A 26,522-nucleotide genomic window follows, 5' to 3' on the forward strand; every position below is an offset into this window, starting at 1 on the left:
TCCACACTCTCTATTTCTTCATATTTTACCAGGAGGATTATAAACTTATCTGAAATGGTAGAAATTCATTTTGCTTTCAATTTCTCACTCTGCTGTACGATGCTGAAAAGCAGTACATAATGAGAAGTGAGAACAGCAACCTGGCCTGATGCCCAGCTGGGAGCAGAGAAGTTCACCTAAAAAGGACTTGATGCTCCAAATGCCAAAATCTGGGAAGAGGGCTGGAGGAGGGGGGGTGGGGAGATCTGGAAATATGCCCACGGGTAGTAATGAAGAAAGTGGATTCAGCCTGAGGATGTGACCTTCTGCCCAGCCGCTGTCAGCTTGATGCCTCATTATCTCCTCCATCTTCCCTAACCTCAGGACATTCAATTAGGGAACAGGTGGAAAAAGCAACTGAGAAAGCAAGGCAATACCAAAAAAAGTTAGAAATGGGGGCGGGGGGGGGGGGGGGGGAGGTGGGCAGGGAGGGAATTAAAATATTTATGTAGACCAGGGTCATTGGCTGGGATGTGAGGATTTGGGTAGACAGCTACATACCTGTAATTCTACATACTGAACACCCAATCTTATGTCATCCCACTTTCAACTGTCCACCATCAGCCACTTAGGCAGCCATCTTTCTACTCTCCTATGCTTCCTCCATGCACTCTACACTCTAATCATCCTGAATTACTTTCTACTCTCCAAACATGCCACACTTTCAAGCCTCTGAACATGCTGGTACCCTGCTTGGTGTGTCCCTCCCTGACTCCTCCACATAGAAAACTCCCACTGTTTCTTCATGACTCAGGTCAAATGCAACCTTCTCTGTTATCTTCTCTGATGCCCCAGTCAGCATTAGTCACCCCGTACAAATCTTTCCTTTGTCACTTATCGCAGTAGTAGTTAAGAGTACAGTCTCTGGGGTCGGAGAGACTGGAGTCTGAATCCTGGTGATGCAACTTACTGGGTGTGTGACTATGGTCGTCGGCCTGCAAAGATGGCCCCAGTGGTCCCCACCTCCTGGCATATTCATATCCTTGTGTAGTCCCTTCCCACACTGTAAAAGGGTTGGTCTATGTGCCCAATAGAAATGGTGGGTCATTTGAGATCAAGTTATAAAAGACACTATGGCTTCCATCTTAGACTCTTCTCTCTTGGATTACTAGCGTTGGGGGAGGCCATGGCAAGCAACCCTATTGAGAGGGCCACATGGCAAGGAACTGAGGTTTGCCACCAACCATGTAAGTGAGCTTGGAAGCAAATTCTCAAGCCCCATTAGAGTCTTGGATGTCTACAGGCCCAGCTAACACTTTGCAGCCTTGTAAGAAACCTTATGCCAAAACTACCCAGCTAAGCTGCTCCTGGATTCCTGAGCCACAGATACTGAGATAACAAATATTTGTTTTAAACCACTAGGTTTGGGGTCATTTGTACACAGCAATGGGTAACTAATACACCAGAGAAGGGATAGCAATAGCCTAGAATTTACAGTAAGAAAAGCTGGCTTCAGGAAAAGGCAGTGGTGCTTACTAACAGAATAACCCTGAGCAAAGCACACCATCTCTGGAGTCTAAGTTTCCTTACCTGGAAAATGAGAAAACAACAACTATAATAATAAACTACGAAGTAAATAGCATATCCTAAAACTAGAACATAAGATAATCAAGTAACAAATAAAGTTGTAGTATAATAAATCTGACCCCTAAGGTACTAAGGTTCAGAGATACACCTAAAATGAGCCAAAAACTAATCTAATCAGCATTAAAAAAAAAAAAAAAAAAGCAGCTTCCATGGTCTTTCAATTAAAATAAAGAATCAGGCTCACTTTCTTTCCTCATTTTCAAAAGAAAATGCAAATAGAAAAATGCAAACTGCAACCTACTTAACCTAAACGTGAAATTTGTAGCATTAATTTAGACCTAAGAAGCCAAGACTACATGACATGACCTACGGTCTAAAGAGCTGGAGGGCTACTCTATTCAGAGTAAAATCCTTTATACCTCCTAGATCCCAGGCCTGGCACTGGAGTGAGGTACACTGACCTTGATGTTCACGAAACAACTCTCCTCCTGAAAAAAATGGAAGTACTGATTCTGTTGTCAGACTCAATTTAGATTTTTTTTTTTAATGTTTATTTACTTTTTAAAAGAGAAAAAGCACGAGCAAGAGAGGGGCAGAGAGAAGAGGGAAACACAGAATCTGAAGCAGGCTTCAGGCTCTGAGCTGTCAGCACAGAGCCCAACGCAGGGCTCAAACTCATGAACCGTGAGATTATGACCTGAGCCGAAGTCAGTCACTTAACCAACTGAGCCACCCAGGCACCCCTCAATTTAGATACTTTTTAAGGAAAAAAGATAATATACATATTTGGGATCACACTAATGTAGCACAGCTGTTCTTGGGCACTAAAGAAGAATGAAGAAACATCAAATGAGAGAGAAAGCCTAAAGGCTTAAACTTTATTAAAATAGGATGATTTTCAGTTGCCTCTAGTTGTGTTGGTTTAAAGAAATGGGATAAACAATCTGATCTCAGGAGGCAGGAATCTCCCAACCAGGACACTACATACGTAATTTACCTAGCTAACATGGTTCTGACTAGGCTGCTGAGGACAATGTAGGCTAAGAAGCTCTATCTCTCCGGCCTTTTCCTACATCCTAACTACTTCTGACTACTTTCATGCCAATGCCTAGGGATGACTAAGTGGCCTGCTGGTATTCTGTATCTTTGGATTACAGCAGCCACCCATGATCACTACTTCAGTGCATCAACCTTGTTCTCCATGCAGTGTGCCTAAAGGGATAATGAAGATATGTGCAGAATCCAAACTGTGGTTTGTACAGTTTCTCCCTTCTGGAAAGATGTATAAATCCAGGCCATAAAATGCTCCCTGACACTCATACACAAGTGTGTTTTTCCTGAAGCAAAGTATATAGAAATGTGACTATAAATTTCCTATCACTCAATTCTATAAAATAGATTTGTACACATTAAGCAAACCATGATACTTACACATACAGATCCATAGGAAACTCCTTCATCATGTGTGTTACAATAAACTCTACCATCAGGTCTGAATGGGAAAAGGATAACAATTAGATGAATCAGAATGAAATGCATTCCATCCCTTTGAGTTGGGAAAAAAAAACCTGAGTATACCTTGCTCTCATGCTGAATGGCAACCGCTAACCATGTCTTTATTCACATACACTGAAATTTATTTTATATAAGGCACTTTTCACAACACTTGTACTACCTGCCACTTGCCACTTGTAAAGTAACAATTAGCTCACTCTCCTACTTCCAGAAGGATACCTTGACCGCCAATAAATTCACGTACACAAGAGATTTCACTGCACAGATATTTTGTACCATGGCACTAAAGCAAAATGCCAGAGGGAAATCATATTCTGAGAACCGAGCAATGAGGCAAGTAGAGAAGAAATTATGGATCGCATTTGTACAACTCGAGACTCCACTTTAAAGAGATGTCAGTCTATCTCATCTCACAATCACGCTCAGTTTGACAGATATTGACTGAAATGGTCTGTGGGGCTTTGGGTCAATGGAGGCTTATTATATAGTCTTAATTACTGTTTCTAAAATCAGGTAGATTTAGGAACTAGGGCTGAAAATCCAAGTGAAATGGGATTAAGAGTTCATATTATTCCCCTGAGGAAAATGCAGAATTCTGGGCAGACAAAATTCCCTAAGTTACAACCCCCTACTGTCAGCTCTGTCAGCCTCATCTCAGCTTAATTTACTCAAAGGAAATTTCTGTATAGCTGAACCTTGAACCTCAAGCCTCCTGGCCAGCTGACACATCAATATGAACCAAGAAGAGAGTGAAGAATTTGAAATCTTGACCAGGAATAAAACATTTTACAAATTTAAATCATGTACCAGGCTTAGACTTACCCATTTATCTCCCTGGAAAGATCTTTCTCTTTGAACAAGAGAACGCTTTAATTGAGCAATCTAGTCACCGGAGTTGTTTTACCAAACTGAACAATAAACATGGTTTCTTACACCAGAGAAGAAACGTAACTAGTAACTTCTTTGAGGGAGAAGCACATCAACCAGGATCTATCCCTCCTCTTAATCATGAAAATCCGTCACTGGCTCAGGAAAATGCCAATTTTGATAAGACTCACCCAGTACTGCACATACTAAGGGACGGCAGGGAAGGTTCTTGTCTGCTGCCTTCTTCCTGTGTCTCATAGGCTGCACACAAAAAAGAAATGAAATTAGTGGACACATGAACTGACATCCAATGGCTCATCATCATGTTCTTCATGCAAATAAAATCACTCTGCTGACATGCTACCTTTTCTTTCTTTTTCTAGTGATGGGGGTGGGGTGGGGCAGGGAGGACTTATAAATGCTTCTCAGTTATCAATGCAGGCCTGTGACAAAAACACAAGTCACAGCAAGACAACAGCCCCAATGGACACTGGAGCATACTACAATGGGAAAGCTGTTGTTTTTACCTTGATTTTACCTATACAAGGGACATTACTAAGAACAAAAGAGACATACTGGTATCTTTTCTTTGATAAAATAATTAAGAAAAAGAAAAGGAGCAGGTAACTGTGTAGAGGCAGCAACAGTAGCAGTTGCAAAAAACAAAAGTTAAGTTTGAAATGTAAACCTCAACATGATATTTTTAAACATATCTTCAAGTTCTAAGAAATTCCCTGATCTTCCAAATTCAATTTCCCCCACCTCTCAGATAAATAAAGCAGCATGTGGTCTTAACTATCAAAGGTCACAGGACATTTTGCAAATGAAAGGCTTAGACCCATCTCCTTGTGGAAATCTAATGATTTCTGATACTTCTACTGATACATCCTAATATCACTGCCATGAGAATATGGTTGTGGATCTTTTCATCCTCTCTTGAGTAAGAAAGAGCTCCATGACATGCAAAAAAAAAAAAAAAAAAAAAATTCCAACAACAGGCATGGGCCTGTTGAACAGCAGTTAAGCAAAAGTTCTTTAGTACAACATTCCACCCACATTTGTTCTAAGTAGGATCAATTTCATCCTCCCAAATCCTGCCAACACACCAAAAATTTCCTCTAAGAAAAACAAGAAACAAAATCACACCTACCATTCTATGTAAGTTTACTCGAAAGTTCATATTGTCGTCATGCAAAAATGCATTGGCATACTGATCCTTAAAAAATAGAAATAAGGAGAAAAAGTAAGGAATGAGAGCTATATTTAGGAAACTCAGTTTATAATCTATCACACTTGCTATAAATCCTTGGACTTCAAGAACTACTACTTTCAAGGACCAGTTGAAGAGCTAATGAGATGAGCCTAGAATCTTAATGTCAAACTCTACTTAAGCCAGGAGACTTTACTTAGATATAATTCCACAGTGTGTCTCTAACTGGTCAAAAATCTCTCAGCAAATTACAAACAATAAAAATTAAGGCACAGGGACTTGAGGCGAGTGCTGAGAGGAATCTGTTTTCTTATTTTCTCTTCCTTTCCATCTGCCCAAGGAGCCTGCTCTATTTGTGACAGCTTGAAGGTTTTCATCAGGGCTGCAGGATGCATGTGCAGACTCGACATGAGGAGCCACGATTAGGAAGAAAGGTCTGTACTCCACTGGGAATGGGCTTGGCACAACAGGAGAAAACTGCTATGCTGGCAGCAAGGCAGTAGGGAAGACCCTGTCTATCTCTGGCCTTGCTCAAGACTGACGGAAAATCAAAAACTTCTCACCCGTGGATCGGTAATAAATATCCCTTGGCCCTTTCCCAACACTGTTTTTGAAGATCTGACAGACTCCAATTACTAAGAACTGTTACAATTTGTGAAAAACAACTCCTTTAAAGATAGAAAGATTTCTGAAAAGCAATTACAACCAGCCCACTGCTAATAAGTAGCTCTTGTAGCGGCACCTGGCTGGCTCAGTCAGAAGAACATGCGACTCTTGATCTTGGGTCATGAGTTCCAGCCTCATGCTGGATGGAGAGACTGAGAGAGAAAGAGCACAAGCCAGGGAAGGGGGCCTAGGAAGAGAGAGAGACAGAGAGAAAGAGAACCTTAAGCAAGCTCCACACTCAGCATGGAGCCCAACTCAGGGCTCAATTTCAAGACCTGGGATCATGACTTGAGCCGGAATCAAGAGTCGGACATGCTCTTCTGACTAAGCCACCCAGGTACCCCAAGATTACTTAAATAAATAAAACCTAAAAAAAATAATAATAATAACAAGCAGCTCTTCTATAACCAGCAACCCATAACCTGGTGAAAAGTAGGTCACCTTTTCACAGAGAATATAAAAAGGGAAAAACTGAGCAAGATCTTTACTCCATGTGGACCACCTTTACTATTTTTCTTAAGAGAGAAAAGATGAAAATAAGGAATAGTAAAGGAGGAAACTGAAGAGAAAATTTAGCTCTAAATTGACTCAAGTCCTGCCCATAACCAGGGATCACCCTAAGTGAAACCATTTGGGTCCTGTGGTGTTTTTTTTACACCTTTGTTGCCACCAAGATGCAGGGTGAGTTCAGGCCTAATTAATCCAACCAAAAGAGCCTCCTTATAAAGCACCTTTTATTTTTACCCTTGGGTTCTTGTTCTTCACCAAACTGCAATCAGCCCAACTTTACTCAGGTTCTAATTCCTCTCTTTGGCTTTTCTCTCCACCAACTCCCCACAGGAAACTTGAGCTCCATTTTTTTTTTTTTTTAAGTTTTTTATTTTGAGAGAGAGAGCAAGTGGTGGGGAGAGTGGGGTGGGCAGAGAGAGAGGATCCCAAGCAGGCTCCTCATTGTCAGCTCAGAGCTAGACGTGGGGCTCGAACTCACGAATCATGAGATCATGACTTGAGCCGAAGCAAGAGTCGAACGCTTAACCAACTGAGCCACCGAGGCACCCTGGGCTCCTTTTTTCATTTTGCTAAATGCAAAAAACCCAACATGGGCAGCTTCAAAGGGGCATTATCATTTTTTCTACAGAGGCTTAAGTCTGTTATTTAAAACTCTTTAAGAGCTCACTCTCCTTCTCTCTCTGCCCCTCCCCCACTTATGCTCTGTCAAAAATGAATAAACATTAAAAAAATTTTTAAAAAGGGGGGGCACCTGGGTGGCTCAGTTGGTTAAGTGTCCAACTTCTCACAGGTTCATCAGTTCGAGCCCCACATGGGGCTTTATGTTGACAGCTCAGAGCCTGGAGCCTGCTTTGGTTTCTGCATCTCCATCGCTCTCTGCCCCTCCCCCACTCATGTTCGCTCACTCACTCTCTCTCTCTCAAAAATGAATAAACATTAAAAAAAAACTCTTAAGAGCTCACATCTTCTAGTCTGAAATTATCGAAGTTATAACACCACTCATTATTAATTAATCCAGTAAATACTAATTGAGCCTCTATTACATGCTAGATGCTGAGAATACTGAGAACACACTGGTGAAGGAGACAAAGTACTTGGTATCAGAGTTTACATTCTTTTTTTTTTTAACTTTATTTATTTTGAGTGAGTGAGAGAGAGAGAGAGAGAGCACGAGGAGAGAAGTGACAGAAAGAAAGGGAGAGAGAGAGGATCCCAAGCAGGCTCTGCACTGCCAGCACAGAGCCTGACATGGGGCTCAAACTCAAAAAACGTGAGATCGTGACCTGAGCCGAAACCAAGAGTTAGAGGCTTAACCAACTGAGCAACCCAGGCGCCCCTCAGAGCTTACATTCTAGTGGGAGGAATGTAGGGAGACAAACAAAGAGGAAAGAGTTTCCCTCCCAAGCTTTAGGAACCTAAAAGTCAGGAACAAGAAAAGGGCAGAAAAAAGCACCCTGTAAGAGATGGGCTACTATCAGAAGGCTAGCAGCACCTACCTCTGCAATACACGTAAGTATAATCAAACAGAGTTTGCCACTGTGAAGTCGGTGCTCATCTGTAAAGAAAAAATAAACCCTTCTCTCCATATCATCCAAACCATGTTTCTATACAGAAAAAGATATGTATCATCAAAATGAACATTTCTACTTTCCCCCTCTTTCACAAAATTCCTGAATGAAAATCAAGGCTCTACTTGCGTTAATTCTTGCTTTTCTACTTGGCAAAAGAATTCCCCCAGAAGATTTTTTTTCTAAAATATTCTGGCAGTCTGATGGACCACTAACCACCTTCCTGAGAGCCATCTACTTAATATAATGGTTCCTACTGTCATGGCCCACATTAGGGCCATGCCCTTTGTTTCCATATCAACCCTTTGCTTCTAAATAGTCAGGTCCTTTCCCCACCCCTCCCACCTACCAGCTAGAAGCACCACCATCTATATCCACCTCCCACAAAATCTGGAAAGGTTTTATAACTGTACATAGCAAACTGGCAGTGGAATCAGAAACAAATTACTTGAAGATCAGGGTCCACCCCATGCCTTTCCTTGTACTGTGCACACCATTTATGACCAGAAAAGCTGTGAACTCTTCATCACTTTTCTTTCCTTCCTGCCAAAGTTATTCATTCTACAAATATTTACTTAGTACCTACTATGTGGCAGGCACTGTGCTAGGCATTACAGATACAGCACTGAACTAAACAAAGGTCCCTGGTCTCCCAGGACCCACATTCTAATTATTAAAAAAGAAGGTAACCGGGGCGCCTGGGTGGCTCGGTCGGTTTAGCGTTCAACTTCGGCTCAGGTCATGATCTCACGGTCCGTGAGTTCAAGCCCCGCGTCAGGCTCTGTGCTGACAGCTCAGAGCCTGGAGCCTGTTTCAGATTCTGTGTCTCCCTCTCTCTCTGACCTTCCCCCGTTCATGTTCTGTCTCTCCCTGTCTCAAAAATAAATAAACGTTTAAAAAAAAAATTTTTTTAAATAAAAATAAAAATAAAAAAGAAGGTAACCTCAACAGCAGGGCTCTAGGCCCACACAAATGACCAAGAAAGAGCTACTCCATCACTGCCAATTACCAGAACCATGAAAGCTTATTTACTTTCCAAGATCTTTGTGGGTGAGGAGGTGAAATGGAAGCAAAAAGAGGGTTCATGCCAGAAAATCCAAAAAGGACAAATGGTTTATGATGTCTCAAATTAGCTTTAACAGGACCCGGATTGAAGTCCATTCCGAGAGAAGATCTATTAACAGATTACAGTGCTATAGAAATGAGCTAAGAGAACTCACCCTGACATTAACCTGCTACTGCCTCAAAGATAAAATCAACTAAAACCTGACAATTAGAAGGCATAATGGGGGTTGTAGTCCAGAAATACATTCATCTCTTCTCATAGACAATGCAAATACAGTAATAATACTTACCTGACATTCCCCAGAGCTTACATCAGAGTTCCTAGGCAGCCAGAAGAGAAATGCCCCCGCCTGTGCAAAACTAGATTCATGAGACTCTTCTACTTATCTGCAATTTCTCTGGCACTATCCTCCCTTTCCTCAAAAGCTGATACGCAACTCCTGTAAAAAAAGCCTGCAGCTATCTCTCCACTTAAGAAAAAAAAAGTGTTTCTGAATACAAAACGAAGGCATATTTCATTATAAACTTTTTTAACTCATAAAAGCACAAACAAAGGACAACAAAAAACAAGTTTAATCACTCCACCCGTTTGTCCTAACTGGTAAAATTTTGGTGAATCAACTTTAAAGTCTGCATAGATATACATATATACACATATACATTTTAGATATACATATATATTTTTAATATTTTCGCCTACTGTCTATTTGTATCTTAGAGAGCAAGAGCACATGTGCACGAGCAGGGGAGAGGCAAAGGAAGGTGGCAGGGGGCAGAGGGCGATTGGGAGGGGCAGAGGGAGAGACAGAATCTTAAGCAGGCTCCACGCCCAGTGCAGACCCCAAGGTGGGGCTCGATCCCACAACCCTGGGATCATGACCTGAGCCGAAATCAAGAGTTGGATGCTCAACTGACTGAGCCACCCTGGCATGCCCCGCCTAATGTCTATTTTTAAGATTAATCAGATACTCCTTCAAGGTAACAATACCCCAAATTAGAAGAACCTCAGGAGAAAAAGGCTTTGAAAGCAGAGCTGAATCAAAGGAATGATAAAATTTTAGAGAATGGAGAGGAGAGGAACAACTGGGTAGAGGACACACAGGTAGCTTCAAAAGCATGATTTCTTCAGGTTGAGTGGCAGGTTTATGTATGTTTGTTTTATTATGCTTCATAACTTGTGCTATTTGTTATGCTTACTATAAGCCTCATAATTTAATATTCATACATATAAGAAGTATCTTTTTATAGGTGTCAAATAATATACAATAAAGAAGAAAGAGCTAATATCTGGATAGGGGGACAGAGCAGAGCCAAGAAAGACAAAGTTGCTTCTATTGCTCCTAAAATCATAATGAGATCCTATCAGTCAGGGCATACAGAAGGTCAGGGGATTAACAGATAGCAAGAGCTGGGCCAATGTAGCACAGGAGACATTTTTCTTCTTCTGTTCCTCACTCCCTCAGTCTCACAGGAGCCATGTTTGACGTTAATTCTCCATCATACCTAACACTGCCCCTTGCCATATTTAGGCTGACTGTTGGCAAAGACCAATCCCAGCCTGAGTTCAGAGAGACAGCCTGAGACCACGATGCTACCATTAATCTGCCCTCACCTTTGCCTTCTATTTTATGTACGACGAAGTGACCAGGACAAAGAAGTTTATAACATCATTAGAGCTGAAAGTAAGTTCCACGGGCCTCAGTTCACTGTTACATAGCAAGCAAAGCTACAAGTTCATTTGCAGGGTCCCATCTATACAGTCTTTTCTGTGGTTGCTATGACATTTCTAGAGAAAGGAAGAGGTTATCTCCCTCCACAAAGGAGAAGCCAGGGCCCCAGGAAACATAAGTACACAAAAGTCTTGTTATCCTGGCCTGCCAGATCTCACCCGCTGAGTCTCAGAGGCCCACCAACCATCTCTGCCGCTCCGCTCAGAGCGGACTGAGATACATACTGGATAGAATCTGCTGGGTTTCCTCCCAATCCCCTCTCACGCCTAGCCCAACTATTACCCTTCCCTACTACCAGTTAAAAGACTGTAGATGTAACAGATGAAGAACAGGAGACCAGAGACAACAAACTCAAACTTTTCCTACAGCCACTCCCCTCCTGCTTCCACTCTACATCTCTAGATGGGTAAGGACACTTCTGTTTTAAGTGTTAAGGAACACTGTCCTTCTCAATCTCACCTCTTCCTACGGTACTCAGTATAATAGTCCACAAATTCTCACCACAAGCTGATGCTTCCAATTCTTGTCCTCAAAAGGGAAGTCCCTGATGCATGCTAATCCCTCCCCTTCCCACACAATAGACTTTGCATCTACTTACCAAAATCTGCTAAAATCACTTGCTAGTTTTTGTAAAGACCAATTTTTTTTTCCTGTTCTATTTTTGAAGTACTCCCCCTCCAGCTCCAGGTTTTCCCAACACCACCTAATTGCCATCTGGCAGTGAGAAATCACTGTTTTCCAGTAATCAGGACCATCACCCTGTACAGGAGGCCCCAACAGTTCATCCAAAGTTTCAAAGTATTAATGCTGCTCCTTGATTCTAGCTAAGTAGCTGCCTGCCACACCTCCTGCTTCCTGAGCCCCCGAAGTAGCCTGCCTTACCTTTGGTGTCCTGCATGACAATCGAGCTGTACTTTAAGAAGGTTATGAGTAGATTACTGGTCTGTACATCTGCATCCAGTGGGAGTTCCACAGAACTTATAACTGGAATAGAACAGATGAAATGTATTTAGCCTATAACATATTCTAAGACTTCTACTTACATAGCCAATTTGCCAGCAGACAAAAAATCACCAAATAAACTTTTTCCACGAAAGAGGGAGGACCAAGTGCTTCGCATTAAACCCTTAGCTACTGTTCCTAGGCCTCTAGAGCCCTTCCTACTCCCATGATTGGTCCCAAGACCAATACCTTTCCTGTAATATAGGAGAGCAGGTCTCCGGGAACAGTGCTTTTCTCCCAACATCCTAAAAAGGGTCTTTTGATTCTGCTTTTAGCGTCAAGTAACCCAAAAGTGTTCAGGGCCCTTCTTAAAGGCACTCTGATTTGTACCTAAGGGAAAGATCTGTATTGAATATAAATGAGCCTTGCTTTGATGAGTCTCCTGCTTAAAATAAATGACAATTCATTCCTAATAAGGAGAAATCTTGCTCAGTTTTAAGAATAAGACTTTAGGCTAGAAATACCCAAGATGGAAGGGAAAAAAGTTAAGACAGAATTACATGCAAATTCTACTCCTTAATCTCTTCCCCTGCCCCGGGCCCCCGAAACGGAACCTGAAAAAGAATACCGAAATACTGAAAACAGGCGGACACTATTGATTGGGATAGCCTGGAAACTGAGTTTTATACACCCAGCTACTTATTATTTCCAAGAGAAATTACCCCTTGTCCCCACTCTCTGAGCCACAGTTGTAATGAACAATGAGGGACCAAACCAGGGCTAACCCACACAGAATCGTCTTTCTGTTTTTGTTTTTTGTTTTTTTTTTAAAGTAGGCTCCACATCCAATGTGGGGCTTGAACTCACAACCCTGAGATCAAGAGTCTCAGGCTCTATCAACTGAGCCAGTCAGATGGCCCCAGAACAGTCTTAATGCAGATATATCAAGTTTCTAAGACTTTAAATTAGACATCTTGTTAACTGTTTTTACACTAAGACATAATATAAAAGCAAAAGGAGGCTCATGATGGCTCAGACAAGCTAGAAAATCTATAGCTTTCTGCAGTATTTTCACCTGTGAAGACTCAGCTGAGTTTGGGATATTACTCATAATATGTATTCACAACCATAGTGGATCCTTCTGGAGTTATTATGATGTATGCTGAGGACATTTATTAACAATGGGAAACATTTGCATATAATGGTTCCATAACACACAACAAGCACAACAGAAAGCCTTATGAGAAGAAATTAGCATGTCCAATCCTTGGCTGTTTTCCCACAGTTCAGCCTCCCAAAACTAATAAAAGAGAAATATATTTTTATGTTCAAATACTAAAAGGTCTTAATTCACGTTATGGGTTAATGACCTGAGACTACTACTACAAGCCTATTTTGAAGCTCAGAGCCCATAATCATTCCTTTGTCCAATACAAAGAGGAATCTAACTGGTAAGTGGGACTTTTTTCCCCACTCACACACAGCAGTAACTGGAAAAATGTCTTATGTAATATGCAGAAATATAGAAGTATATGTATTTTTAGTTTACCAGAAAGTCCTCTCATGCCAAGGCTGAGTTGTCAAATGTCAAGTCTGAGCTGGGAACAAATGTTACATCTAAACTCCTGGCTTTTAAAAATAATGGCTTCAGTGACATACCTTTAAATATAACTGGGCCACTGAGCACCACTATACATAATTAAAGACAAAAACCTGGAAACAAGGTTATAACGCTTAGGATCCCTATAGATAGGAAATGAGTTAGGAGAGAGGAAAAAGGACAAAATAGAAGAAATAGAATAAAATCCCTCATAAATTAAAATCCCCTTCTTAAGGAAGAGTTATTCCTTGATCTTTGGCTTCATAATTCTTCCCAGCAGCCTCTGACAAGGGAGACAGTCATTTGAAAGTGGGCTGACTCCATCTTCCCACTAGAAAAAATAAAAGCTCAACTGGTTGTAGGTAAGTAAGCACAAATCCTGCCATTGCATAATCAAGTGTGTGGGTGGAATGTTCACAATGAACAGTTTGAAAGGCAGTTCTCTGAAGCATCCAAACCCCAACATCACATGGAATTCAGATATATGGATATGGAGATATATAGATATATATATATATATGGCTTTTGATATCCATGGTAACCAGGAAGGCTTCGTCCTTAAAGAGAAAGAACAGTATTTCCATTGGATTATTCAGTGACCTGAAAAAGCAAAGACAAGTAAGCAATCCTTACTACTTGCTCCTTCTCACTAAGATATTTTGGAATTTGGCTTTCAGTTCCAAACAGATCCAACTTGCTACCATAGACCTGAGTACGAATGGCACCTTCCTGACACTCTTCTGTACCAACACCACTTTTACTACCTTGAAATGCTACTGCCACAGGTGCTATATGAAAATTTCAAGGAGAAAAGGCAGATCAAACAAGATCATTTCTCGTACAGACAGTAGAGAGGCACAGAGAAAGGATCAAAGCTGGATTTCCTATATTTCTTTACCCAAAATTCAGTAAACATTTCAGGTAAAACATCAAGTATTAAACAAAGGTTATTTTTAGGTTAATGTACTCTATCAAACACACTCAGGTGACAACAAAGCTTATTGGGCAAAATTCATAACTTCTTTCCTGCTACCTTTTTCTTAAGTTCCAGCCATAAAATTTATAAAGTGGAAATTTGTGTGCGTGTGTGGGGTGGGGGGTGGGGGGGGGGGGGTTAGGGGTAGAAGTCTTAAATACCCACCAAATTCCAATTATAATACACTCAAAGCTTGATATTTTCCCCCTGTGAGTGCTGGCAGACACATATCAGTACGTAATATCTTAGGGTTCACTTTCTCATGCATGTACTCAACTAATACTTACTAAGCAGTGACCATGCCAGGCACTACACTGGTCAGACAATAGTGAACAAAACAGACATGGTCCCTGCCCTGACCCATGTCCTGGATCTTAGTCTCAACTCTCACTAACAGTAGGTGAACCATTTATTTCTCTGGCCTCAATTCCCTCATTTGACCAATGGTAACATGAGATAACATTACTATCTTACATTTATTTCAGAGAGACCTTCATAAAGTATCTCATCAGAGCCTCACAAGTATCCTGAGAGTTTGGCAAGACAGGCATCACCGACCTCAGAGGTCCCTTTCAGATCTAGCACTCCATGATTCTACAACCATTTCCTGAGGACAGGCTTCTAACACAGAGAAAAGCACCTGACTGTCTTTTCCAAAATTTCCATTGGAGCTTCAGAAGTCCTAAAGGATATCACCTCAGACAATTTCTTAAGTGAAAGAATTAACAACTGTGTTCTTTGTTCAACACAGCTACACTCACCCTGAAAGATTCAAGATCGTATTAATCAAGAAAACATGAGGTGGTGGGTTTACCATCAGAGGAGGGTGGTGTGGTCCCAAGTGGTGTGGCTGGGGTTGTCGGAGCAGGACTGACAGGGGTTGTCACCAAGCCCATCTCTGGATGACTCTGAAAGAGAACAGAAGCAGGTAAGAAAAGACATAACCTAGTTCTGAGTAGCCTCCCCACAACAGTCTTTCTGGTATTCCTGGCGTCATAATTAGATGGAATGCTCACTGAGGAGGGACCGCTTCTGCATTGAGTTCCCGTGAGAACGTGATTCCTGTTGATGCTTGCTAAATTCTAATAAGAAGCTCTGTGGGCAAGTTTTCTTTAAGCAACTAAGTTCCCATTACATAAGTTTTCTGCAGAACCATGCAAATAAAAAACTGGGGTAAACAAATACCTGAGATTATTCTACCAAAAAGAGGGCATCTACAGTCCTAACTGAACCTGGGAAAGGACTCCTCTCATCAGATCAACCTAAAACACATACATAGACTGTCTTGATGACCACACAGTTGACGAATAAGTACAGGCGAAGCAAGTGGATAAGAGATGTTATAAAAAGAGCTAGCAGACAGCAGTCTCCCTGTTCCACAACCAATAAGAGTGTACACTGTGGAAGCAGAGACATGGGGGAGACATCCACTGGGACCCAAACAGATGACTCCTCTGTCCCTGACCTTCCTTAGCCACCTCTGTCACATTAGCTCTTGAGAATTAAGCTGAGTGGCAGCTATTCCCTTCTCCTCCCCAACAGCTTTTCCAGCCTTTCACCTTCCTCATCCCTCCTTTAACATCAGTGACAGACACCAGAAAGCAGACAAACATAATGAGAATGGTGGATAAAATCTCTCATGTTCTCAGTCTTGATAAATAATAAGTGCCCTCATAGGCAGAGCCTAAACCAGCACACTACTTTTTAAGCATGGCCTCATTTTGTTGTTGTTGTTGTTGTTGTTGTTAAATAAAACTCAATCAGTGATTCCATCCATACACATCTGCCCTTTGAGACAGAAAAAAGCATAAACATAAACAAACGTTCTTTTAAAAGAAACCTGCATACATATTTTAAACATTCTGACTCTAAGATACAAACACTTTATCAATTTTTAAAGACAGCTTTCATGGCCAGCACTTGAGCTCCTGGCCTGTTTTAGTCCCTCTCTACCAACTACCGAAGACATCCCAAGCTAGGAAGTGACCTAGCACTCAGGATCCTGTGACTTCCTGCTTTCGATACGCATAGACCATTTTTTCTCCTAACAGCTAGCCTTATGCTAGATACGATACTTTTTACTTTTGTACTCAGGAAATTGGTGAAATAATAAGACAAGTGACTTGGCCTCTTTTACCTCTAGTTGCAATTCCACAGTGGTTTAGGAAGCAGAAAGCCTGACATGAAAATCCATATGGGAATTGCCAGTGAGCAAAATGAAGTAATCTCAACTTGTCTGGGTTAACAGAATCAGTAAACTGGTCAAATGAATTAGTAGACTGGTCAAAACCATTGACTTTGCATACTATCAGACCCGCTTCAGCACTAGATGGAAACATACATAATTGAGGACAACCCGACACAGAGGCAACTAATGCAACTCTTTGTTACTACCACTTACCAATACAAAGCAGGGGTTAAACGGGCAGAGCCAGCGAGGCTTTTCAATGGAATGAATCTGTATGAAATTCAGGGAGAAGAAGGATTGGAGTTTTTAATATAACCAACCTGGGCTAACACTGTGATGAAGTTGCGATTTAAATGAACAGCTTCATAAAGTGCCAGAAGGATGGCCTCATTGGTTCTAAAGAAAGAAAACAAAGAGAACAAACTGGAGAGGCTCTTATAGTGGAAGAGTTAAAACACTATGACCAACAAGATAAAATTTCACCCAAGTTCCTCATTATCAATCCCTTTGGGTTTCTAATTTTCCCTTTATTTCCTTGTTGGGTTTATGTATAGGGTATATAGGCAAGGAGTCAGGGCTTTAATTTTATTTCCTTAGGACTAGTTCTTATTCACTTCATTCCCTACTTTCCTTCTCATTTTTCTACCCCAATTCAGCTAAGTCCTTAACTGGCTCAGACACCTAGCCCCCCTTCATTTCATTCCAGAGACAGCTGAGAACCATTTTTCAGCTTCTTAGGGCTCAACAGACATGTCCAAAGGAGTGGTTTCTAAGGGTCCATTATTGTTTACAACCCAAGAAACATCTGATAAATCACCATAAAAGTTTGAATCCATAAAAGATTAACAAGAGGTAACGTTTCACACTCCTATCCAGCCAGATAGCCCACACTAGAGTTCAAGTCACCGCACGAGAATATCAGCCACTTACTGTACTGAGATTTTCTCATGGGCATCTGCTATGAACATGCTGCCCACCTGTGGAAGGAAAGAGGAATTGCAGATTTATAGCAGGGAAATGTGAAAGGGGCTCTGTGCCGGAGAAGCCTTTAAATCAGTGAAAGGACAAGCTGCTTGCAGCCTGAGGGAACAGGGAACTGGCCCACCCATCCTACAGACGAAAACCAGCCCACTTTAAAGATCTTCAAAGAATCACAAGAACTCCACTAAATTGTCTTTCCTTAAGGGGCCTTAAAACAGAACAATCAGGACTTTGGTCCAGTTCTCCTCTTCAATGTGTAAGTTCAGTAACCGCTGACAGCAAGTAAATGGTAACCTAGACCTCCTTGTCACTCTGCATCTTTCCCAAAAGTTGCTTATTTGAAGTCAGAAACTAACTTATAAAGAACACCACAGAAAGCACACTGATTTCATCCAACATAGAGCCATCTTTGGAGGAATATTTGGGTTTCAGACCAGAAATGTCTATGTGAGACCCACTTTCAGATCATAAAGTCTTTAGTCTGTGTTGTAGGCAGGGCAGCCAAAGAAGTAAATGGAGTAGGCTATCTCCAATATGTGTGATATCAGAGGCACTGAGAAAGATGCCCATCCCTCTAAAAATACTTTTCCATCTGCCTACTGATGCTCCCAAACTATGCAGCTCAAACTTCCTTTGTTTCATACAAAACTTTTCCTTCCTGGCTAAAAGGCCAGGATCCCTGGGAGCAGTATAATTATATCCAATTCATTTAACCAAATACCAACACAGTGCTCATATTGCTCTGACCTCTGAGAACCTTTATTCACTTATGCTTCAGAGTTAAAGAGCTTATCAGATCCTTTTCTGAGAGTAGACTCTAAGAAAGAAGAAGGGAAGATGACAGGCATTGAGGGGGAAAAGCTGCCTTTTCGGGGATAGATGGATGATTATTTTTTGCAGTGAACTCAAAAACTGTCTTGCCCTACAGCTGATCACTTGAATACTAATGTCCAAGAAGAAAGACTTTCTAAATCTGCCTAGATTCTAAGACCTGCGAGATTTATCTCTTAAAAATTAGTCCCAGCAGGAGCACCTGGGTGGCTCAGTAGGTTAAGTGACCAACTTCGGCTCAGGTCATGATCTCATGGTTTATGGGTTTGAGCCCCATGTCAGGCTCTGTGCTGAGCACTTGCTCGGAGCCTGGAGCCTGCTTCAGATTCTGTGTCTCCTTCTCTCTCTGTCCCCTCCCCCGCCTTGTGCTATAAGTCTCATTCTGTCTCTCAAAAATAAATAAATAAATGTAAAAAAAAAAATTTTTTAAACAAAATTAGTCCCAGCCATTCGCAATTATGTGGATAGAACTAGAGGGTATTATGCTAAGCAAAATTAGTCAGTCAGAGAAAGACAAATATCATATGACTTCACTCACATGAGTACTTTAAGATACAAAACAGATGAACATAAGGGAAGGGAAGCAAAAATAATATAAAAACAGGGAGGGGGACAAAAACATAAGAGACTCTTAAATACGGAGAACAGAAGGTTGCTGTAGGGGTTGTGGGAGAGGGGGATGGGCTACATGGGTAAGGGGCATTAAGGAATCTACTCCTGAAATCACTGTTGCACTATATGCTAACTCGGATGTAAATTAAAAAATAAAATGAAATGAAATGAAATGAAATGAAATGAAATGAAATGAAATGAAATAAAAAAATATTAGTCCCAGGTTACCTGGCCCAAAATGACTATGGTGCCAAGGTTGAGAAACCTTATTCAGAAGTCTTGCAAAATGGACCAGTAACTTTCCTAAACTATGGACCTCTCAGTCCATTAAATCTTTAGATAAGTGGGTCAAATCCACTGCATCAATCCCTCAACTCCAGGACCAGCTATGAGGGATCAAGTGGCCACAGCAGACAGCCAAGGGGCACTCGGGGCTGGGCTCAGATCTAAACTTTGCTATTCAATATTCTGTAGGGTCAGTCCTCAAACATAGCCAGCTCTTCAGGAAGCAAAAGTCTGGCTTAATGTGTACCCTTTTTTAGCTTTTATAAAACTGAATTAATTAATTTGAAAAAAATCAATCCCAGAGCAATCGGAGCTCTCCTTTCCTTATCTCACTTGGATTTGGGAATCAATAAAAGAGATACAGCTCTCAAAAATATCTGTTCTTTGGGACTTCTGGGTGACTCAGTTGGTTAAGCATCCAACTCTTGATTTCCACTAAGGTCATGATGTCATGGTTCATGGGATAAAGCCCCGCAACAGGCTTCTCACTGACAGCTTAGAGCCTGCTTAAGATTCTCTCTCTCTTTCCTTTTTCTGCCCCTCCCCCTGCTTGCACCCGCCCTCTCTCTCTCCCTCTCTCTCTCTCTCTCAAAGATAAACATTCAAAACTCTGCTCTGAGCCACTCTCCCCTCATCATGCCATCATCTCAAACATTTGAACTTCTAAATACAGATTTGTCTACCCCTGCAGACGCCTTAAGACTGCTGAGCAAGACAGAAAAAACAAGTCGGACTTACCATATTTGTTAAAGCAGAGAAAAAACCACTCTGGTGTTCTTCTTCCTTGTCTTTATATTGCCTGAACAAAAATAACTAAATTCAACTTTAGTATTATTTATCAAGTATGTCTCCATCCTTGGCATTCTAGATAATCAGGGCAGGGCACTCTTTGAATTCAGTGACTCCAGAAAACAAAAGCATTATGACAATGTAGCCACTCCAGTCTCCCCTGCAAGCTATGCATGCCTCTGCTCTTGAGGCGGAATGTATCAAAATGCCTGGCTACTTTGGGAGAGAGGCAGAAAGCAAGCTGCAAACGTGTGAAACTGCTCTAACATATGGCTGATCCAGTTATTTCCCAAACAGACTATTACTTGAAAAGTGTAACAGTGAAATTACTTTAAGGCTGTAGAGTGAAAATCTTGTTTGTTTTTGAAGGAAGAGGAGGGAAATCTGTGAGCTAAACTATTTGTGGAGATGGGGCAGATTTGAAATTCCACATCCAATTGTGTGTGAGCAAAGTCTGGAGAGGAACAAGAAAGATACTGCCTGGCCCTTGCCAGGATTAGGAACACTTCTGGTTTCCATTCACTGAATACCAGATCCTTCTTCATCCAAAGCAAAAGGGAAAACAAGCATCAATGAAGAGAGCCCTCAGAAAAGACAGGGACTCTGGGAAGCTGCGGTTGATTCCTGATGAAAAAGAAGTATCCACCAAACTAGAGCTAATTCAATATGTTTTCTCCTTTTATTTATTTTTTAAGTGTACAAAAAAGTGGTGCTTCATAATCTTTTTTACATAGAAAATGACTTGTATGATACATCGCGCTAAATGAAAGAGCTTGCTTGTGGCTGGAAAACAAGTTAAAATACCCTGCAATAAAATACCAAAGGTTGCAAAAAAAAAAAAAAAAAATGTGTCTAATTGCTTAAATAAAAGATGACACTAACCTGGTGGCTACTTTCCCCCTGGTATTAGAAACAACTCCTGCTGGGGCACCTGAGTGGTTCGTCAGTTAAGCAAGCGTCTGAGTGTTGGGTCTCAATTCAGGTCACGATCTCACGGTTTGTGAGTTTGAGCCCCATGTCAGGCTCTGGACTGAAGTGCAGAGCCTGCTTGGGATTCTCTCTCTTTCCCACTCTGCCCCTCCCTTGCTCATGCTCTGTCTCTCAAAAAGAAGGAAGGAAGGAAGGAAGGAAGGAAGGAAGGAAGGAAGGAAGGGAGGGAGGGAGAGACGGAGGGAAGGAGGGAGGGAAAGAGAAAGAGAGAAAGAGAGAAAGAGAGAAGGAAAGAAGGAAGGAAGGAAGGAAAAGGAAGAAAGAAAAGAAAGAAAGAAAGAAAGAAAGAAAGAAAGAAAGAAAGAAAGAAAGAAAAACAACCTTTGCTAAGGCCATCAAGCTGAGCTTAGAGCAAATATGTCTACCAGAAGCTAAATCTAAGAATACTCTTCTAGGATAGGTAAGGGAAATTCACCCAAGCACTGGAGCAAACCTGTTTTCTACTCAACCAATTCAAACGAAAATTAGACCCTTCCCTTCTGGAACAGTGGACTTACCTATTATACTCAGATAAAGCCTGGGCAATCACAAGTCCCATTCCCTAGAAAGAAAAAGGATAGCACAGGTGAAATAAGGGACTGGTGGTGATGCCAGGCCAGGGAAAACACTAAATACAGTCCTGGGGTCCAGATTTTCCTGATCTAACTATCTTAATGTTACTTTAATAGAGTAACAAGGGGGAGGGGGGCACAAAACAGAGCAGCCCAGATCACTGACAATTTCACTGGGATCATTTTCACCTCAAAAGATAAGACAAAGTTAGAATCTTCAAACAAAAAGCTCTCATGTCTCTAAAACAGTCACAGTAAGAGCGACAATGAGTCTCACGCTAAATGAAGGTGCTTAGAGACAAGCCACTCTCTTTCAGGCCACAGGAAAACAGGAAGGTACCAGGAAGATGCATCCATCTTCTTATCCACTTTCCCTTTAGAACCCGCTAATAAACATGACACAAAGATCAAGTAAGGCCATGGGATGAATCAGGTGTGCTTTTTTTTTCATAAGATAAATTAGAAGAATGAAGAGGGCAATATGCCTGACACCTGGTCATCTTCTTCCTCCCTTAGTCAGAGATCAGATATTCAATCCCAAACTTTCAAGGACATATGTAACAGATACAGAGACCATCCTCCATGCTTCAGCTTCACCAAGTTGGGCTGCAAATGCCATCTAGCTAGTTCTACAAGAAGGAATCTCCCATTAGTTAGTCTTCTAAGCCTCACCGTGCTTTTTTCTTTTTTTATTTCATCTTTACTGACATACAAAATTGTAAGATATCTAAAGTATATACATCATGGTGATTTGATATATCATCTAAGGCTTCTTATTCTTGGGAATGTAACTTACTGACTCTATAGGATCATCAACCTCAGCACACTGTAACATGAAACATAACCAACCATTTCATCATGATTAGCAAACAAACGTCTCTTCACACCTTCCTTCCATGATGAGAAGATTAAAGACAATAAAATAGTCACACTGATGCTCTAAAAGGAAAAGACCGATTCCCTCTTTATAGCCAGATGAAATTAACACAATAGCTCTCTGCTCTCTGTTCTAAATATCAAGTACTTAAACAAACATAAGTACTTAAAACAACATACAAGGATCTAGATACTCACATTGAGCGTAGCCTCATCATCCACGATAGACAGCTTCACAATATAAGGATTCACAGACTGTTAAATAAGAGAAGAGATTCAAGGTGAGTTGACTTAGTTAATAACCCATTAGTTATTTAACAAAGTGTTAACAAAAATGGTTCTATAAGGCCCTCTCTCTGTAGTGATGCTCCTAATACCCAGACCAAACCCATTCTGCCAACTGACTCCCCCCATTTCCAGTAAATCTCTCAGTGTGCATGGGCAATCACCACACACACACACACACACACACACACACACACACACCAGTTCTGTTCTATTTGCATTTTCCTCTAGGCTGGATCGGTCCAGGCCTATTTCTGCCACTTCTCCCTTCTTTCCATCTTATTTATTTCTAAGAAGTGAACACTCCACAAAACTCATTTCGTCCTATCCTACCAATAATCTGAGTCCATAGGGACAGCAGTCTTGGGGGAACATAAAAGCTTCTTTGCCATAAGGCACAGATGTATAAGTTGTTAACTTACAGTCTCATCCCAAAGGCTCCCTAACCATTCCACAAACTATATGCAAGGACTGATTCACCCACCCGTAAAACAAAGCCACCTTGGGGGTGGAAAGTGGCAGCTGCTTAACAGCCAGAGAGGCCATTTATGGATCTGATACCCAAATAACACTGCAGGGGAACTGAAAAAAAAAAGATGTAATTACCCAAACTACAATCTGGTCAGAACACTGGGATTTAATGATTGTCCCATCACTTACAACATTGGAAGATTTCTTGAGTTTTCCCAGACCCAATCTCAGCTGGGCAGCATATGGAAATGGACATATATTTAAACTCATTATGCAGTTGGGCCATATCCTACCAGTGGAATGAAAACCAATGACCTGCTCACCTTAAAAACATCCCACACAAGGGATGTAAGGAAAGACCTCACCTAGATCAGCCACCAATTTTAACCCAAGGGAAGCAAAGAACAATATTGGTAGTTTCTACAGCACCCAAGAAAACTCATCACTGAGAAACTTGGAAACCCCCCACATAGACTTTATTTAATCAAGTTTCTGAGGGTATCTTTTGAATGTCAACTGGGAATAGAAAAAGAGACAGCTTTACTTTCTTAAGAGCCCAAATGTTTACAATGTTTTCTACAACAAAACCCAAGGAGGTAAAATCCACTCCATTTGCCACTTGATCTGAAAGAGGAAGGCTCTCTACACTGCTTCCTATAACCAGTAGTCAAATCCTGCTGATGCTGCAGATGTCAGACAAGGTCCAATGCAAGTGGGTCCTTGGAAAAGAAACTGGCAGTAGGCTGACTTAGAGATGCCACAATGAAGAGAACAACACTAGAAGGAGCAGGCCACTGTTTCTTGGCATAATCTTTAAAACGTCCTTGTCACTCACCGTCCCAAAAGTCCAGTTTTAGGTAATAATAAAGATCATCTGATTACCAAGAACAACCGATCTTTAGCAGTTGAGGAAAAGGGAAGGTGGCTAAAAGCAAAGGTTTGGGTTCTAGCTCCTCTACTTACTAATTGTGACAAATTAGGCACCTTTATTAACATAAGCTCAACTTCCTCATCTTCAAAATGGGGACAATATTTTCTTTCTCAGGGTTGCCATAAGACTTAAAAATGAATTAAGACATGTAAAATCCTTAGCATAGTATCTAGCATACGGTGAGGGCTACATGATCGGTAACTATGTATTTGCTTCTTCAACATTTTTATCATGTTTGAAGGAAAACTCTTTAAGAAAAAAAACGAGAAGGATCAATTTGCAACTGGACAATAAACAAGTCTGTAATTTCTGGGAAACATCATGTCCAACTGGGGACTGAGTCACGTCATTACAGGAGACTGGGCAAACCGAGAAGGCCAGGATCTTAATGCTGTGAAAATTTCTATTCTACCAGATACTGATTTTCCTTAACACTATATGCCTGTTGTGCTGGTCACGTTTTTTAAACTGAAAGCAATCTACTTCTCATCCACAAGACAGAATTACAAACTCTGTGAGCCTATACAGGATCACTCTAATAGGGTTCTGCCTTTATTTGATCTAAACCATACCCATCATTTTTCATTGGCTTTTGCGGGGGGGGTGGGGAGGAACCTCTTCTATCCCCTTAGATGAAATAACAAAAATGGAATGCACTATTTCAGGTGAAGAAGAATTATTTACATTTACTACATGATGTCTTTTCCATCACTTCCATTCCTTAAGTCCAACAACCTTATCTGCCTTCTCTGCGTTTAGGTGGGTGCCCAGTCTCCCTGGAGCCCTCTGCACCTTGCTAAAAGGTTGCAACTTTCCCTATCCATCATGGGATGGATTGTGGTGGTAGCTAGAATCTGTCCTCCCCAGCATGCATCCTCTCATACTAGTTTGCATAAAATTTTACCAGCTTTTGGTTTTGCTATGTTCATCTGGAATTCCTCATGTGCCTGTCAAAAACCTTCCTGCTCCATGGTCACTAGGTTTCCTTAATGGTTTCTGATGAGTGACTTCTATCAAAAGCTGCAAAGCCCAGATAAATTATGCCCACTAGCTTGCCCTTGCCTACTATACTAATTCTTCTGAGGCTTCTGACAGACTAGAGATGCATACCTCACTCCAGAAATATGATTTTCTCTAGTTCCTTGTCCCTGTCTAATTTTTCAGGCTGACATTTCAAAGAGCCCTACTGGGCTGAGCCAGGGTTCAGTTCACATTTAGAGAAACCAAGCGATTGCCTCAGATTGGCCTGCATCCAGCAGAATGTTCAGAAAATATTCATTACTGATGAGGGCGCTTTCCTATAACGTACAACTCAACTTTCATTAACTATCTCCAGCATTTTTCCTCAGTTACTTCTCTTGCTATTGTAATAAGGCCACAGTGGCTTTTACACATGACAGAGATCAAAATGGCTACCATGCCAACCCCCCCAGATCACCAGTAAAACAGGTGTTGGTGATACATTACATATTTATTAGTAGCTCCACACACCATTTGTAAGTTACTCCAAGAAAATTAAAGCAATCAACTCCTGGGATCCCTAACACAGTAACATTGCTCCACACATTCCAGTCCCTCTTTAAGTATTCCTTTCTCACAGCCTCCCCTTCTTCCATACTTCTCCTTTATAAGCTTATAGAATAAGCTCCAGATTTTGTTATGCATCACTCTTGACTAAGAACCATCTCAGAAATCACTAAGTGGGGCACATGGCTGGCTCAGTTGATGAAGCATGTGACTCTTGATCTCAGTGTTGTGAGTTTGAGCCCCACGCTGGGGTAGAGACTACTTAAAAATAAAAAATTTTAAGGGCGCCTGGGTGGCTCAGTCAGTTAAGTGTCTGACTCTTGATTTCGGCTCAGATCATGATCTCCCAATCATGAGGATCAAGCCCCACCTCAGTCTCCGTGCTGAACTGAGCATGAAGCCTGCTTAAGATTCTCTCTCCTCTGCCCCTCTCCCCTTCTCCCGTACATACACTCTCTCTCTCAAAAATAAACAAACATTTAAGGGGCACCTGAGTGGCTCAGTCAGTTGGGCATCCCACTTCAGCTCAAGTCATCATCTCGTGGTCCGTGGATTTGAGCCGCGTGTTGGGCTCTGTGCTGATAGCTCAGGGCCTGAAGCCTGCTTCAGATTCTGTGTCTCCCTCTCTCTCTCTCTGCCCCTCCCCCATTTGTGCTCTATCTCTCTCTCCCTCTCAAAAATAAACATTAAAAATAAATTAAAAATTAACATTTTTAAAAATTAAATTACAAGAATAGAAATCTTAAAAGAAAATCATTGACTGAGGATCCAGAAGCTCACAAACGAAAAGCCTCCCTCCAGCTGGCTCATTTCTCATAGCACTGCTACTCGCTAAGTGAAGAAAGTCAGGTTACCTCAAGGCAGCTCCTGGATTCTGGGTTCAACCCCTAGTGTCCAGAGCCCAGTGCCAAATGCTCCCTATCCCTCCAAAGCAATCCCCAGTGAGGCCCCTGGTCTTCCGTGAGCCCCACCTTCCTTTTCTGTGTGTTC

General features: G+C 41.4%; 1 protein-coding gene across 3 annotated transcripts in view; it reads right to left on the reverse strand.

The window, feature by feature from the left end:
* Nucleotides 1–26,522, reverse strand: part of ARMH3 (armadillo like helical domain containing 3) — a 176,520-nt gene that overhangs the window by 124,823 nt on the left and 25,175 nt on the right. For all 3 annotated transcript variants that reach the window (XM_047825888.1, XM_047825890.1, XM_047825889.1), the window contains exons 9-19: nucleotides 22,517–22,573; nucleotides 21,389–21,432; nucleotides 19,851–19,911; nucleotides 17,334–17,380; nucleotides 16,724–16,799; nucleotides 15,030–15,123; nucleotides 11,580–11,681; nucleotides 7,831–7,889; nucleotides 5,099–5,164; nucleotides 4,140–4,209; nucleotides 2,998–3,058 (exon numbers count right to left, since the gene is read on the reverse strand). In XM_047825888.1, coding sequence (XP_047681844.1) covers nucleotides 2,998–3,058; nucleotides 4,140–4,209; nucleotides 5,099–5,164; nucleotides 7,831–7,889; nucleotides 11,580–11,681; nucleotides 15,030–15,123; nucleotides 16,724–16,799; nucleotides 17,334–17,380; nucleotides 19,851–19,911; nucleotides 21,389–21,432; nucleotides 22,517–22,573 — 737 coding nt within the window. The remainder of the gene's footprint in view (nucleotides 1–2,997; nucleotides 3,059–4,139; nucleotides 4,210–5,098; nucleotides 5,165–7,830; nucleotides 7,890–11,579; nucleotides 11,682–15,029; nucleotides 15,124–16,723; nucleotides 16,800–17,333; nucleotides 17,381–19,850; nucleotides 19,912–21,388; nucleotides 21,433–22,516; nucleotides 22,574–26,522) is intronic.

Source organism: Prionailurus viverrinus, chromosome D2, assembly GCF_022837055.1.
Source record: "Prionailurus viverrinus isolate Anna chromosome D2, UM_Priviv_1.0, whole genome shotgun sequence".
Taxonomy (NCBI): Eukaryota; Metazoa; Chordata; class Mammalia; order Carnivora; family Felidae; genus Prionailurus; species Prionailurus viverrinus.